Raw genomic sequence first — 13,335 nt, 5'->3', positions numbered from 1 at the left:
TTTTTGTTCGTTGGTGTAGATTTTGTTTATTAGTTTGCAAATTTGTGAACTGCTGGAGGTATATATTTAGACTGATTCCCAAATATTCGTCATAGCCTCCCATTTTTCTCGAATTTCGTACTTTGTGTGATTTGTTTATTGGGTAATTAATCAATATCTATAAATTGGTAGAGTTTAATGCCATGTGCGGACTAGCCTTCTATCAGTTCTATCCTTGACACAGTAATAAACAAACGAATGTGACACGGTCTGTGGTTAGTATTTTACCCATAGCAACGCCACTGACAACAACACACGTACTTGAATCATTTGTAGGGATTTTAGGGTTGTGTTTTTTAGTGCAATAATTGACGTTTATAATCCTTATCAAAAAGCCAAGGATATGTGTAGTCCGATTGCAGATGTGCACTGTTTTTATAACTTCGGCATAATTTATTTTTAATGCCAGCGATAATATGGTTACACATTCGCTATCGTATTTTATTATTTTATTGACGCTGCAAGAGGTGTTTGTTAAAACACACTTAACTCTTCATGACAACAGTCATGGTTTGTATATTTTCAAATATTATTATTAATATTGATAAAAGCAAACACTTATCAACCCGGGCGATTAAATAATTCTTATTGCAGGATTCGTTTCACACAACCACGAAAGGTTTTTCGTTGATGACATTTCAGCATTTCATCAGGTGAGCAAACAGATTATACTATGTAGCGTTAACTAACTATCCTGACATTTTAGGAAGTATCATCCTCCGTAAGGAGCCCCTCACTCAATGATCTCGGCATGAAACTTTTGCTAAAGTTTGATCCGGAATTTTTAGATTTCGAACAAAGGTAAGCATCTGTAATAATTTGCTTTTCAAACTTTGGACACTTTTAGGCCACTGGGAATACCTCATCTGGCCAAAGTTACACTTTTCAACATCGATAGTAACAGAAGTATCGATATGACTTCGATCTCTGGAAGCACTGTTCATTTTCACAGCTCGTTTTTCGAGGACAAGGTAAGCGGCCTTCTTTGTTTTTTTCCCCGCATTATTTTTATGCTTGTAGAGAATTCCTCCGTTGGGAAACACGTCCTTTAACGTCGTGTTCTTGGGGCGCGAGGAGGGTGCCATTGAAAGTAGTTTATTTATTCACACTACTGATGGGCATTTTAAATATCAGGTGAGCAGGTGTATAACCTTGTCTTTTGATAATTTGTTTTATCAACATTGTCAAGGATGGAATATTTATGTTTGCGCTTGAAGGTTACTCTCAGGCTTTACAATTGAAAATGATTTTTTTAATTTTATCGCTGAAATGAGCTATAAAATTAAAATTTCAGGTGAAAGGAGCAAGTGTCTCGAGCCCGTACAGGCTTAGACCGATTGTTGGTATAAAATTACCATTAAACACTACATTTTCACCTCTTATCCATATGTATAATCCGTATACAGAGCCGATACAGGTAACGAAAGACCGTAAATCTCTGCTGATATAATGCTCTTTTAGATTGTAGAAATATACAGTAGCGGCGGTGATTTTCATTTGGAGCTTCCAAGTGGTGAATTGGAAGGGCCGAAAAACATGTGGGAAATACCGCCTCTTCAGTCCAAAGCTGTAATAAGGGTGCGGTTCCATGCTCGAACCGAACAAAATCATACGGCATACGTAAGGTTAGTGTATCCTTATTTGATATACTTGAGATGTGGTTGGATACAAACAACAGTAATTGCGGTGTGTTTATTTTATATTTTTGGTTACATTATCACAAATTAGATTATGGCTTTTATAAAGGTGACACTGTAATGCCAAGGTCTAATAAAAATAATATGCTACTCACTTATAATAAAATCTATAGTCATGAGTTAAATGGAGATAATTAAAATAGCAATTAAATCTTAATTAAAACGTGCTAATTTGGATTTATGTTAATTTTTACAGTGAATCTGAATGTAAATTTTTTAACTTTATTTTCCATATAAACACTTTAACTGGGAGCTACTCTCAAAAATGTTTACACACACCCCTTTGATCCACATGAAATTTGGCATTTTTTGACACGAAATCGTTGAAATCAAAGTTAGTTTAGACAAGTTCACAACCAGGATGAAGCCATTTTTAAGGGTTGCAGGAGAGGGGGGGGGGCAAAAAAACAAAGACACCAACTAGATTATTATCCAAATTATTCTATTTTTCAAATTATTGATCTGCAAATAATTATTTATCGTTCTGTTTTATTTTCGTACCCACAGACCACATTTTCCATTTCAAAAATTGCTTGTGAGAGTGTACTCTTGACCTTCAATCCGTCACTCGCTGGATTGGTGGGCTGAGTGGTGCCGAATAGCATAGCTACTACATGAAAATAAAATAAGGCTTTGAGTTGTCTTTTTCTTTTGGATGTCGGATTGCAAGGAACCTTGTATTACCGAGGTTTGGATTACCGCGACTTTACTGTACTTCAAATATTTTTGTTTCCTTGTTTGATTTTGTTTACAGGGTCCATAAGCCACCCTTTATGTGCACACCCTGCACGTTTCAACAATTGAAACTCACTTTTACATAACGATTCGTTGATTGTGAGGGTTGTAATTTTTGTGGTACGTCAAATATTTTTGTTTCCGTACATAATTTTGTTTATAGAATCTAATTGCCGGATTACTGGAATTGCTGGATTAGTGGATTTGTGTGGGATACGTAGCTTTTTTTATATCCTACATGTACTACATTCGATCATAGATTCCTCCATTAAAAGAGTACCTACTAAAGTAGGTGCAAAAAGTCCGCCATCTTGTCTAAGCGATCGACGCGTGCTGGCAACTACTAAGCAATCTACGCAGGCAGGCGCCAACGAAAGCGAAAAGACGCATGGTTTTCTTGTCAAGATCAGGGCAGGACCGAGCGCAAAAGCAAATTTTGCAAACGAGCTCAACTGGGTAGTGCCAGATTATTTAGTGGGTCATCTGAGTCGCTAAATGTCAGATTATACTGGATGTGTCGGACTGTCCAACGCCAGCGTACCGAGCGCCCACTGCGCCAAAATGTATAAATGATAACTTTCAAATACGGCTATCTTTCCCTTTCCATTTAATTCCCTCTTCCGTTACAAAATAATGCGCCATCTTAGAATCTTAGAAATGTGTTAAACTTCGGCGAAATCACGTGGTTATCTTGAAACTAATTAGATAAGAAAACGTCATATCTACGACCGGAGAAAAACATGAGATAAACTTTTAGAAATACTACGCACGTAATTTCCAAACTGGATAAATCTAGTCTTTTAACATGTAATTTAAATTTACAATTATCATAACAAAATAAACAAAACAATTATTTACACAAAATCATCAAACATCATTTATTCTGATACAAAACATTGACCTCGAAATCAAATAATTTGATACATTTAATTAAAAAGCGGCTTTAGGGTAATGTAACTATTTATTTACACAATTAGATAAATCTTTGCAAAGAACCAACAGTTCTAAATTCCAAAAAGACCAACTGTGACTAGATACCCTTAGCAACGATAATCCGCTAAATGTATGTGTGACGCCTACGTTAGAGCAATTTAGACATCAGGTCGATAGCGATCCCTTTTACAAATGGTTTTTCTTACTCTAGTAAATATACAAGGGCAAAAAAGATCAATTTGCATCAAATGTTCTGGTCTGGAAGAATCCCTAAATGGTTTTAGAGCCTTCTTGTTCAAACTTGACACATCCTAAACAGAAGAATTCAATGGATCTATCCAATTTCACCTACAAACATAAAAATGGCCCACTAGTCATCCAACAAATTTTGTAAAAATTGTACATGGTGATGACAATTGACAAGCTCACAAAGTATTCAAGCATCCAAGAAAAAAAACCCTACTTGTTTGAGATTACAATGATCGGATGATTCAATTTATATAAATAATGACAGTGGGAAGGGATTTCTGGAATTCTTACTGTATATGAAAAAAATAGGACAAGCTAAATTTAGATAGGCATTGAATAGGTGTAGATAATATTTCCGATTAACCTTCATTATCATATCATTGTAAATATTATATCACAACACATCCCCACGAAGATAAGATTGATTTTCTTATCACATAATTTTAGTTACACAAAATGAGTATGTGTGAAATGATGTATCATAAATAATTATCTTAATTACAAACCCTGTTCCTATCTACACCAGCGCATTATATGGAATAAATAAATGAATAATATATATTTCATTAATGCACCAATTTATTTAATCAGTTTATCAAAATTTATCCTTATCTTAGTATACTTTCTAAAATCATTCAACCACATACATACGTGGTTGTATAACATTATACAAACATACTAGAAAAAATTTATCATTATCAAAATTATAGATGTTTACTACACATGTAGAATTTTTTTTACTATGGTGTACACCATTTGATGACTTAAACTACTTGAAGGAATGTCATCAGCCAGGCATTAGTGGCATTAAAACCCTTTTACATCATTCATTTTTTTATATATCCCGACATGGTGATCTTAACTGTGTGTAGGTATTGTATTGGATGTAGTTCAAAGACTTGAAATGCAATACATCCATCTCAACTTATTTTTCTTAATTTCAACATTTTAAGTCGAGTTCGAGTCTGCAGCTTTTTATTGGTCTCAAGACATTCTAGATTAAGGAGAGTAATGTTAACACGCAATATGTACTGCGCATGCCAATATCTAACTTCCGGCATGGACACTACCTATATTAAAAGCAATTGTGGCTTCAGATTTCGAAAAATACGACCACAACTTAAATGAAAAAAAAGATCGCCAAAAATGTAAGCATCTGTGTTTAAAATTTGAGACGTATATTCAGTATTTAAACGCATGCGCAGACTCAGAGATCCTTGTTTTGGTCTTGATAAGCTAAGGAAATAAAATAATTGACAGGGATAGAACATAAACAATAATTGCTGTCCCAATCGAGGGTGGTTAAATGAATCACCTCAAAAAATTACAAAAAGGCACTATTAAATTTAAATCAATTTTTAGCAAAAAGGGGATCAATCGGTATCCACATCAAAACGCTGAGTTTTTAATTTTTGATTCAAAACGATAACAATAAATGCAACTGTTAAACTGAAATTATAATAAATGTTCAAAATGACTCCATAGGATCAAGGACTACCTCACGCGCTCAAAAATTCCAAATTTGCTGACACGCGTTATGACTAGGTCAAAGATCCGCAATATCATTTTAGGAGATATGTCTTTATTTGAACTTTTTTTCTGATTTTTAGTCGTAGAAGACGGCCGCATATAGTCAACCCGTAGTTTTCATAACACCCTGTATAAGGATTGCTGAATTTTCCTGTTAAATACCGAGTATGAGAATTTTGATTTATTGATAGATCCATAGATAGGAACTTGATGTGTTTAAGTGAAAAAAAACCACGCAATTTCAAAGTTTGGGATATCCCACACAAAATCACTATTGTTTTCTTTAATGGTCGCACCCTTAATGACACTGAATTAGCATTGTTTGGTGTGTTTACATACCAAAGGACGGACTAATTTCTGAAATTTTAATTATATTCATCTGAATGCCTTGACTTAATTTTTTAAGCAACCCATTTGCAATGCGTTTGTTTACATATCAAGATTGCTATTCATTGGAGTTTTATGTTCTACAGAACCATAAAAATAATAAAAGAAATCAATTGAGAACGTTGACATGGGCGGTAATCCCACAACTATTGGTATGTACGCACACTGTCACTAAATCACTCACAAAACTACTATTAAATGCAACACCTTATATATTTTAACGTCAATTTTTGGCATTCGTTTTCCTGATTACGTTGATGTATCACAACCTATATTTTTTTTAATACACATAAATTATATATCGTGTTTTTAACAATTTTGAAATGACACAGCATGTCATTATTGATTGATATGAGCTGCCATGGATATTATAAACAAAACAAAATCTCTATAAACCCATGGCCTACCTATTTAAAAACCGTAAAAAAATAAGGTTTTTATTTTTGCTTCAAGGCTAAAATTAAAGAAAAATAGATTGTGCGGCGGGCAAGAAATTTTTTTTACTACGCCACTGGATTGTACGTAAACATATCTAAAATAAACAGTTTTTTTTAGTCCATTGAAAAGTTACATTTGGGGTTGCGTTTGTCAGAGGACACAATTTTATTTTTTAGATATAAAGGGGGGGTTAGTTTAAAGTTAAATCCAAGTTTGTGGGGTTGTAGCCCTTGTCCCGCGGTCGCCATCTTGAAAAATGGGGTGCAAATGGTTTTTATGGTTTATCTGACAAACTATTGGTCTCCCAAAAAATTTGTTCAGACATTTCTGAATAAGAATAAAATTCTCTACAACGTTGGTCCAGTAACTTTTAGTCGTATAACCAAAAGTAACAAAGTTATAAACGAAAATTGATGAACATTTTCTAAAAAATTTTCAATTGGTCTTTATAACTTTTTTTCTCGTCATTTTACAAAAAAATGACATCAGGCCATTTTTATAGAGGAGTTTTCAAGGAATGATTTTCATTACAAACTTTTTCGGTTTTATTCATTCATTAAGATTTTATAGCGCTCCAGTGTTAAATTATACATAAATATTAATGATTTTAACGTACCTTTCTAATGTTCTAAATGACATAATTATTGTTTCCTTAGTCTTTTTGATGGACCAGGCTGCGTTGGAATTGAAAACAATATAAATGTACCTACTCTTTGTCACTGATTTGGCGAATCGTTTGTATCTAATGCTGTTAAAAGAATCATCATCTTCATTGCCACCATATAAAAAGATGAAACAATGTTCACCAATGACAGTGAGCAAAGCAGGACCGAGGAACAACGCTACTCCACTAGCTAACTCTGGATGTTTCTCCAGTGTTATGAGAAATTTTAGTTTGCCAGTGTTGTGAGCTGATGTTGTGTTACATCCTGAAAAAGCATGGAGAAACAGCAAATTATCGTTTTCGTGCATAAAACCTGACTGAGAATACAATTGCTCAACTGTACGTCCTTTTCACGGTTTAAAAAAATAGATTTCTTTGCTCCAAAAGTCGTGAGCAACACAAGTATGTCGATATCTTCAACTACAATAGTAACTGAGTCAAACGATTGGGATGCAGCAAAAGCAGAATGAACGATGAGGGGGTCTGCATCTGATTGTGCTTGGTCGACAGTGAAACCCACCTCTGAGAATGAATTTTTGAGAAGTACAATGAAATTAGCCTTGTTCTTCTCATTGCCAAGAAATTTCTCTTGTGATAACGTCGGTACGGCGTTCTTATCGAATTGTACTTCTGTCGACTGATGTTTCTTCGTACGACGCAAACGGTGCCAAGACTTAGTTCCTGCGACATCGGGGTCTTCTGAGCAGCCGTCTCGTAAAGGCAACACTAATACGTAGATGTTCTTTTATCCCCACACGGTTATTATCTTTTATCCCTGCACAGTATTCTCGAAAATTAACACTCTGATTTTATGAATCTAGAGAATTAGTATTCGCTTCGTAGCGCTGTAAAATCTTAATTAGTGAATAAAATTGAAAAAGTTTGTAATAAAAAATATGCCTTGAAAACCCCTCTATAAAAATGATCTGAAGTTATTTTTTTGTAAAATGACCATAAAAAAAGTTATAACGACCAATTGAAATTTTTTTACAAAATGTTCATCAATTTTCGTTTATAACTTTGTTACTTTTGGTTATACGACTAAAAGTTACTGGACCAAAGTTGTAGAGAATTTTATTCTTATTCAAATATGTCTGAATAAATTTTTTGTGAGACCAAAAGTTTGTCAGATAAACCATAAAAACCATTTGCACCCCTTTTTCAAGATGGCGGCCGCGGGACAAGGGCTGTAACCCCACAAACTTGGATTTAACATTAGACTAACCCCCCCTTGATATCTAAAAAATAAAATTGTGTCCTCTGACAAACGCAACCCCAAATGTAACTTTTCAATGGACTACCATGTAAGGTAGAAAAAAGGTAAAAACTGTTTATTTTAGATATGTTTACGTACAATCCAGTGGCGTAGTAAAAAAAATTTCTTGCCCGCCGCACACACACAATCATTTTTCTTTAATTTTAACCTTGAAGCAAAAATAAAAACCTTATTTTTTTACGGTTTTTAAATAGGTAGGCCATGGGTTTATAGAGATTTTGTTTTGTTTATAATATCCATGGCAGCTCATATCAATCAATAAAAATGGATGACATGCCGTGTCATTTCAAAATTGTTAAAAATACGATACATAATTTATGTGTATTAAAACAAATATAGGTTGTGATACATCAACGTAATCAGGAAAACGAATGCCAAAAATTGACGTTAAAATATATAAGGTGTTGCATTTAATAGTAGTTTTGTGAGTGATTTAGTGACAGTGTGCGTACATACCAATAGTTGTGGGATTACCGCCCATGTCAACGTTCTCAATTGATTTCTTTTATTATTTTTATGGTTCTGTAGAACATAAAACTCCAATAAATATTTTCTTATTGCACATACTGATCTACAGAACTGCAAAAAGTGACACCTATATTGTGATCATTAAACTCCCTGCAATTTTCTGTAACAAGTAACAACTGATGTGTGTGTTGCCTAAACACACAAAACCTATTGATCCCACATAGGGTCAACCTTCGTCCATGCGTTTACCGAGTGAATAGTAATCTTGATTTCAAGGAATATTTTTTATTACAAAGTTTTTCAATTTTATGCATTAATTAAGATTTTACAGTGCTACGAAACGAATACTAATTCTCTAGATTCATAAAATCAGAGTGTTCATTTTCGAGAATACTGTGCAGGGATAAAAGATAATAACCGTTTGGGGATAAAAGAACATCTACGTATTAGTGTTGCCTTTACGAGACGGCTGCTCAGAAGACCCCGATGTCGCAGGAACTAAGTCTTGGCACCGTTTGCATCGTACGAAGAAACATCAGTCGACAGAAGTAGGTACAATTCGATAAGAACGCCGTACCGACACAAGAGAAATTTCTTGGCAATGAGAAGAACAAGGCTAATTTCATTGTACTTCTCAAAAATTCATTCTCAGAGGTGGGTTTCACTGTCGACCAAGCACAATCAGATGCAGACCCCCTCATCGTTCATTCTGCTTTTGCTGCATCCCAATCGTTTGACTCAGTTACTATTGTAGTTGAAGATATCGACATACTTGTGTTGCTCACGACTTTTGGAGCAAAGAAATCTATTTTTTTAAACCGTGAAAAGGACGTACAGTTGAGCAATTGTATTCTCAGTCAGGTTTTATGCACGAAAACGATAATTTGCTGTTTCTCCATGCTTTTTCAGGATGTAACACAACATCAGCTCACAACACTGGCAAACTAAAATTTCTCATAACACTGGAGAAACATCCAGAGTTAGCTAGTGGAGTAGCGTTGTTCCTCGGTCCTGCTTTGCTCACTGTCATTGGTGAACATTGTTTCATCTTTTTATATGGTGGCAATGAAGATGATGATTCTTTTAACAGCATTAGATACAAACGATTCGCCAAATCAGTGACAAAGAGTAGGTACATTTATATTGTTTTCAATTCCAACGCAGCCTGGTCCATCAAAAAGACTAAGGAAACAATAATTATGTCATTTAGAACATTAGAAAGGTACGTTAAAATCATTAATATTTATGTATAATTTAACACTGGAGCGCTATAAAATCTTAATGAATGAATAAAACCGAAAAAGTTTGTAATGAAAATCATTCCTTGAAAACTCCTCTATAAAAATGGCCTGATGTCATTTTTTTGTAAAATGACGAGAAAAAAAGTTATAAAGACCAATTGAAAATTTTTTAGAAAATGTTCATCAATTTTCGTTTATAACTTTGTTACTTTTGGTTATACGACTAAAAGTTACTGGACCAACGTTGTAGAGAATTTTATTCTTATTCAGAAATGTCTGAACAAATTTTTTGGGAGACCAATAGTTTGTCAGATAAACCATAAAAACCATTTGCACCCCATTTTTCAAGATGGCGACCGCGGGACAAGGGCTACAACCCCACAAACTTGGATTTAACTATAGACTAACCCCTCCTTGATATCTAAAAAATAAAATTGCGTCCTCTGACAAACGCACGCTAAGCCCAAAAAAATGTAACATTTCAATGGACTATGGGTAGTAAGATATGGTAGCATCTTAAAATGTCAAACTTTTCATATTCACCCCGTATCTCAGAAACAAAACATAGCTAGATTGGATCTGTTTGTGGTATTAAAAGAAAAAAGTGACCCCAGGTTGCGAAAACGCCAAGTGAGAGACGCTGTAATCTCAAATTCTCAACCAAAATGGGAGACACGGTACATGTTTTAGTTTAGGAGGAGGAAACCCTAACGTTAAAACTAGAATAGGGCTATATTCTAAACAGTCATTTATTGCAATTTTTGATTTCACACAAACTAATTGTAAAATTTCTGTTTAGGATTAAATTAAACAACACCGAAGATATTTTAGTGGTTCCATTAGAAGTGGAAGTTACCTCAAGTGCAGGTTTGTACGTACCGCAAGGGTCCGTCGATTTCGGTGTCGGTGGATCCCTCGATCTACCAAAGCTGTTAAATTTATACGTGCACAACCCGTTGAAGAAGGCGGTTAGAATTCACAGCATATCATCAACATCGAAGGCCATAAAAATTGACTATGAGAATGTGAAAGTTCCGTCAGATTTACGCAGTTCAAAGGGAACTCCAACTTCAACTAAAATTGCAACACTTACACTCGATTGTACGTATTTACTTTTAATTTTAACTTCTTGCTTTTCACGCTGGTTGCACGAAATTGGAGTAGAGCAAATAATCGAATTTGGAGTGAACGATCCATCACTCTTTGTTTTTTTTACCGACGCGTAGTGTAGTGCAACCAGGGAAAAACACTTGCAAATTGTGAAAGTTCTTTATCTCTCAGTTCAAGTTACTGATTGACATTAATCCCTCGAGACTGTTTTTGAGTTTCAGTTGGGTTTCACAGTTAAATTGATAGCTAGGCTTTTCTGAGGTAATAGAAGGCAGTAGAATTTTGAAATTTCTTCTTTTATTTTGTATAATGATTTCAACATGTTTTTTTTTGTAAACCTGTGTATCAGTAGCGGCTCATGAGGACGTGTAGTGCCAAAGCTGTGGTGTGTAGCAGGAGGATCGTGAGGCCTATAAGTCTTTCCCTGAAAATAAAAGTTGCAACCATAGCATTACTTTTTCTAAGCAGTTGTATGTTATTAATTATATTTCTTTGTATTAATACTTATTCAGGTCTGAAGTCCTTGCACACCATAGCAGAGGCTGTATTCAGAAAATGTGAGAAAAATTCAATTGGAACTCAAAACCATTCGGAATTTTTATATGATTTGCAACTCACTTTTTGCATTAGTTTTAACAATTTCTGAATGTGATGATATTTGCGCAGGGAAAACCGCACACGAGAACAAAGATTTCTCAGGGAAAATAGTAATTAGATACAAAAATGGAAAAAGTAAAACAGAAATTCCATACTACATAACTGTCTTAGAAGGCGGTCTGTTATTTAACTCGTCCATTACAACATATTTTATAAACGAATCACCTAAGCAAATGATATCAAGAGATGTTACAGTAAAAAACGATTTCTTAATACCACTTGCGCTAACAAATGTTTCTTTGCTATCGGACGCCCGTAAATACTTTAATGTATGTATTTTACATAAACGTGAAGCATTATAATTTGAGTGTTGATTTTAGATACTTAATTTTAAACCAGTGATTTTGCAACCTCAAGAGGAGCTGACTATATTTACTCTTAATTTAAAAATTGACACGTCCTTGTCAAACTTAAAACTTAACTCTTGTATTGTATTGACGACAAATATCTCCACAGTCGAACTTCCCCTATTGAGCTACAATGGGAAGCTACAGTTGGTAAGTAAGCGTCAAGCAATGCATCGTAAGCTTACTTAGACATTTATAGACTTTCCCTTACATCAGTAACGATAATTCTCTGGATTTAGGGCTAGTGAGCTTGGACACGGAGAAGTTTACTAGATTTCTGTTACTGAATACCAACCCTGTACCTGTTACTTTCAATAAAATTGCTTCGTCATTACCCGCTAGCGCTATCGAAGTAATTGCTTGCGGCAAGGGAAATCATTCGGACGCGCTTTTGTTGAACCTGTCTAAAAATGCCACACGATGCGTAAGTCGTAGGTAAAGTGTGACTGTCTTAACTGATTTTCTCTGTAGACAAATTTGGGCTCAAACGAATATGCGATTGTGCAACTAATGATTCATTCCCCACACGCCGAAGGACAGGTTTGGGGTGACATAGTCGTTGAGACGCAGTATGAGAAACTTTCAATACCTATACATTATAAGGTGGCACAAGGAAAATTAGAAATTGGACCTGATCGATTGGTGTTCGATCAGTGCTTTCCGGTAAGTATTGGTGGTAGGTTTACAAGTAAATGTGTACTTTCAAATGCATACAGATGAATTACATCAATAAGTTTCCAAAAATTCGCACATGAAAAGATATATTGAAAGATGTGTAAAATACTGCCTCTACTCCCCTAAATAGTTTTTCATTCTTCCGCTTTGATATTTTATCATTTAACTAGGATGTACATTAGCATACTCATTATTCATGTCTATAATTAGCTTATATCAAGTTGGAGATGTTCACGGTTTATTATGATTGGGTCCCACTTGGCTGTTTTGATCTATCTTACATAGCAATGTGATAACCACCCAATTATAAATGAATAAAATAGCTCAATTCGTTTTTTCTACGTATCTCTAGTATACAGGGTGTCCCATTAAAAAAAATGGAGTTTGGTTTGACAACTTTTTTACCTGACTACGGACTCCGAGACGTACTTATTTTGAAAACTGCAGATTATTCAACAATTGTTATAAAGAGACATTTTTCCGTATTTCTTTTAACTAAACATATAGGGTCATTCTGAAATTGACAATTTTTTGAGCTTCCCCCATATTTCTTAAGCGAGCGAAGATTTTCAAATTTTTTGTTTACCATTTTAAGTTTGCCCTAAAAGAACACACTATGACGCCTTTTGATGGTACTGACAGTTACAGAGATAGCCTATAAATGTTGAGAATGGGACACCTGATACACATCCTTAAATTGTTTAGTGGGCGGACATAACGGAGCGCCGACCATCGCTCCAACCATAGCATAGCACCATAGCACCATAGCATCGATCACAAAAAACACATTCAGTGCTTTTAATTGTAACCGGTCATATTGGCGCCTCGGTTCCCGCTTCGCTCATAGGTCTGGGCCAGACCCTGGTACCATGGAATTGAGGTTAGTATT

General features: G+C 34.8%; 1 protein-coding gene across 1 annotated transcript; it reads left to right on the top strand.

The window, feature by feature from the left end:
• Window positions 1-271: 271 nt before the first annotated feature.
• LOC116169912 (transmembrane protein 131-like) lies at window positions 272-13,189 on the top strand. Its single transcript, XM_031486120.1, has 12 exons — window positions 272-549; window positions 634-692; window positions 746-840; window positions 887-1,010; window positions 1,060-1,173; window positions 1,334-1,456; window positions 1,501-1,664; window positions 10,457-10,758; window positions 11,434-11,693; window positions 11,745-11,921; window positions 11,971-12,195; window positions 12,243-13,189. The coding sequence occupies exons 1-12, from the start codon at window positions 456-458 to the stop codon at window positions 12,489-12,491; spliced, it is 1,986 nt and encodes a 661-aa protein (XP_031341980.1). The 5' UTR covers window positions 272-455; the 3' UTR covers window positions 12,492-13,189.
• Window positions 13,190-13,335: the final 146 nt, after the last annotated feature.

Source organism: Photinus pyralis, unplaced genomic scaffold, assembly GCF_008802855.1.
Source record: "Photinus pyralis isolate 1611_PpyrPB1 unplaced genomic scaffold, Ppyr1.3 Ppyr1.4_LG4, whole genome shotgun sequence".
Taxonomy (NCBI): domain Eukaryota; kingdom Metazoa; phylum Arthropoda; class Insecta; order Coleoptera; family Lampyridae; genus Photinus; species Photinus pyralis.
Note: the sequence above shows the minus strand (reverse complement) of the source record. Positions and strands in the feature narration are given on the sequence as shown.

Coding starts and splice junctions, on each gene's coding strand:
- LOC116169912 (XM_031486120.1), top strand. CDS start 456: ATGGTTACACATTCGCTATCGTATTTTATTATTTTATTGACGCTGCAA. Junction 1,174..1,333: donor ATGGGCATTTTAAATATCAG/GTGAGCAGGTGT, acceptor TTAAAATTTCAG/GTGAAAGGAGCAAGTGTCTC. Junction 12,196..12,242: donor CTAAAAATGCCACACGATGC/GTAAGTCGTAGG, acceptor TTTTCTCTGTAG/ACAAATTTGGGCTCAAACGA.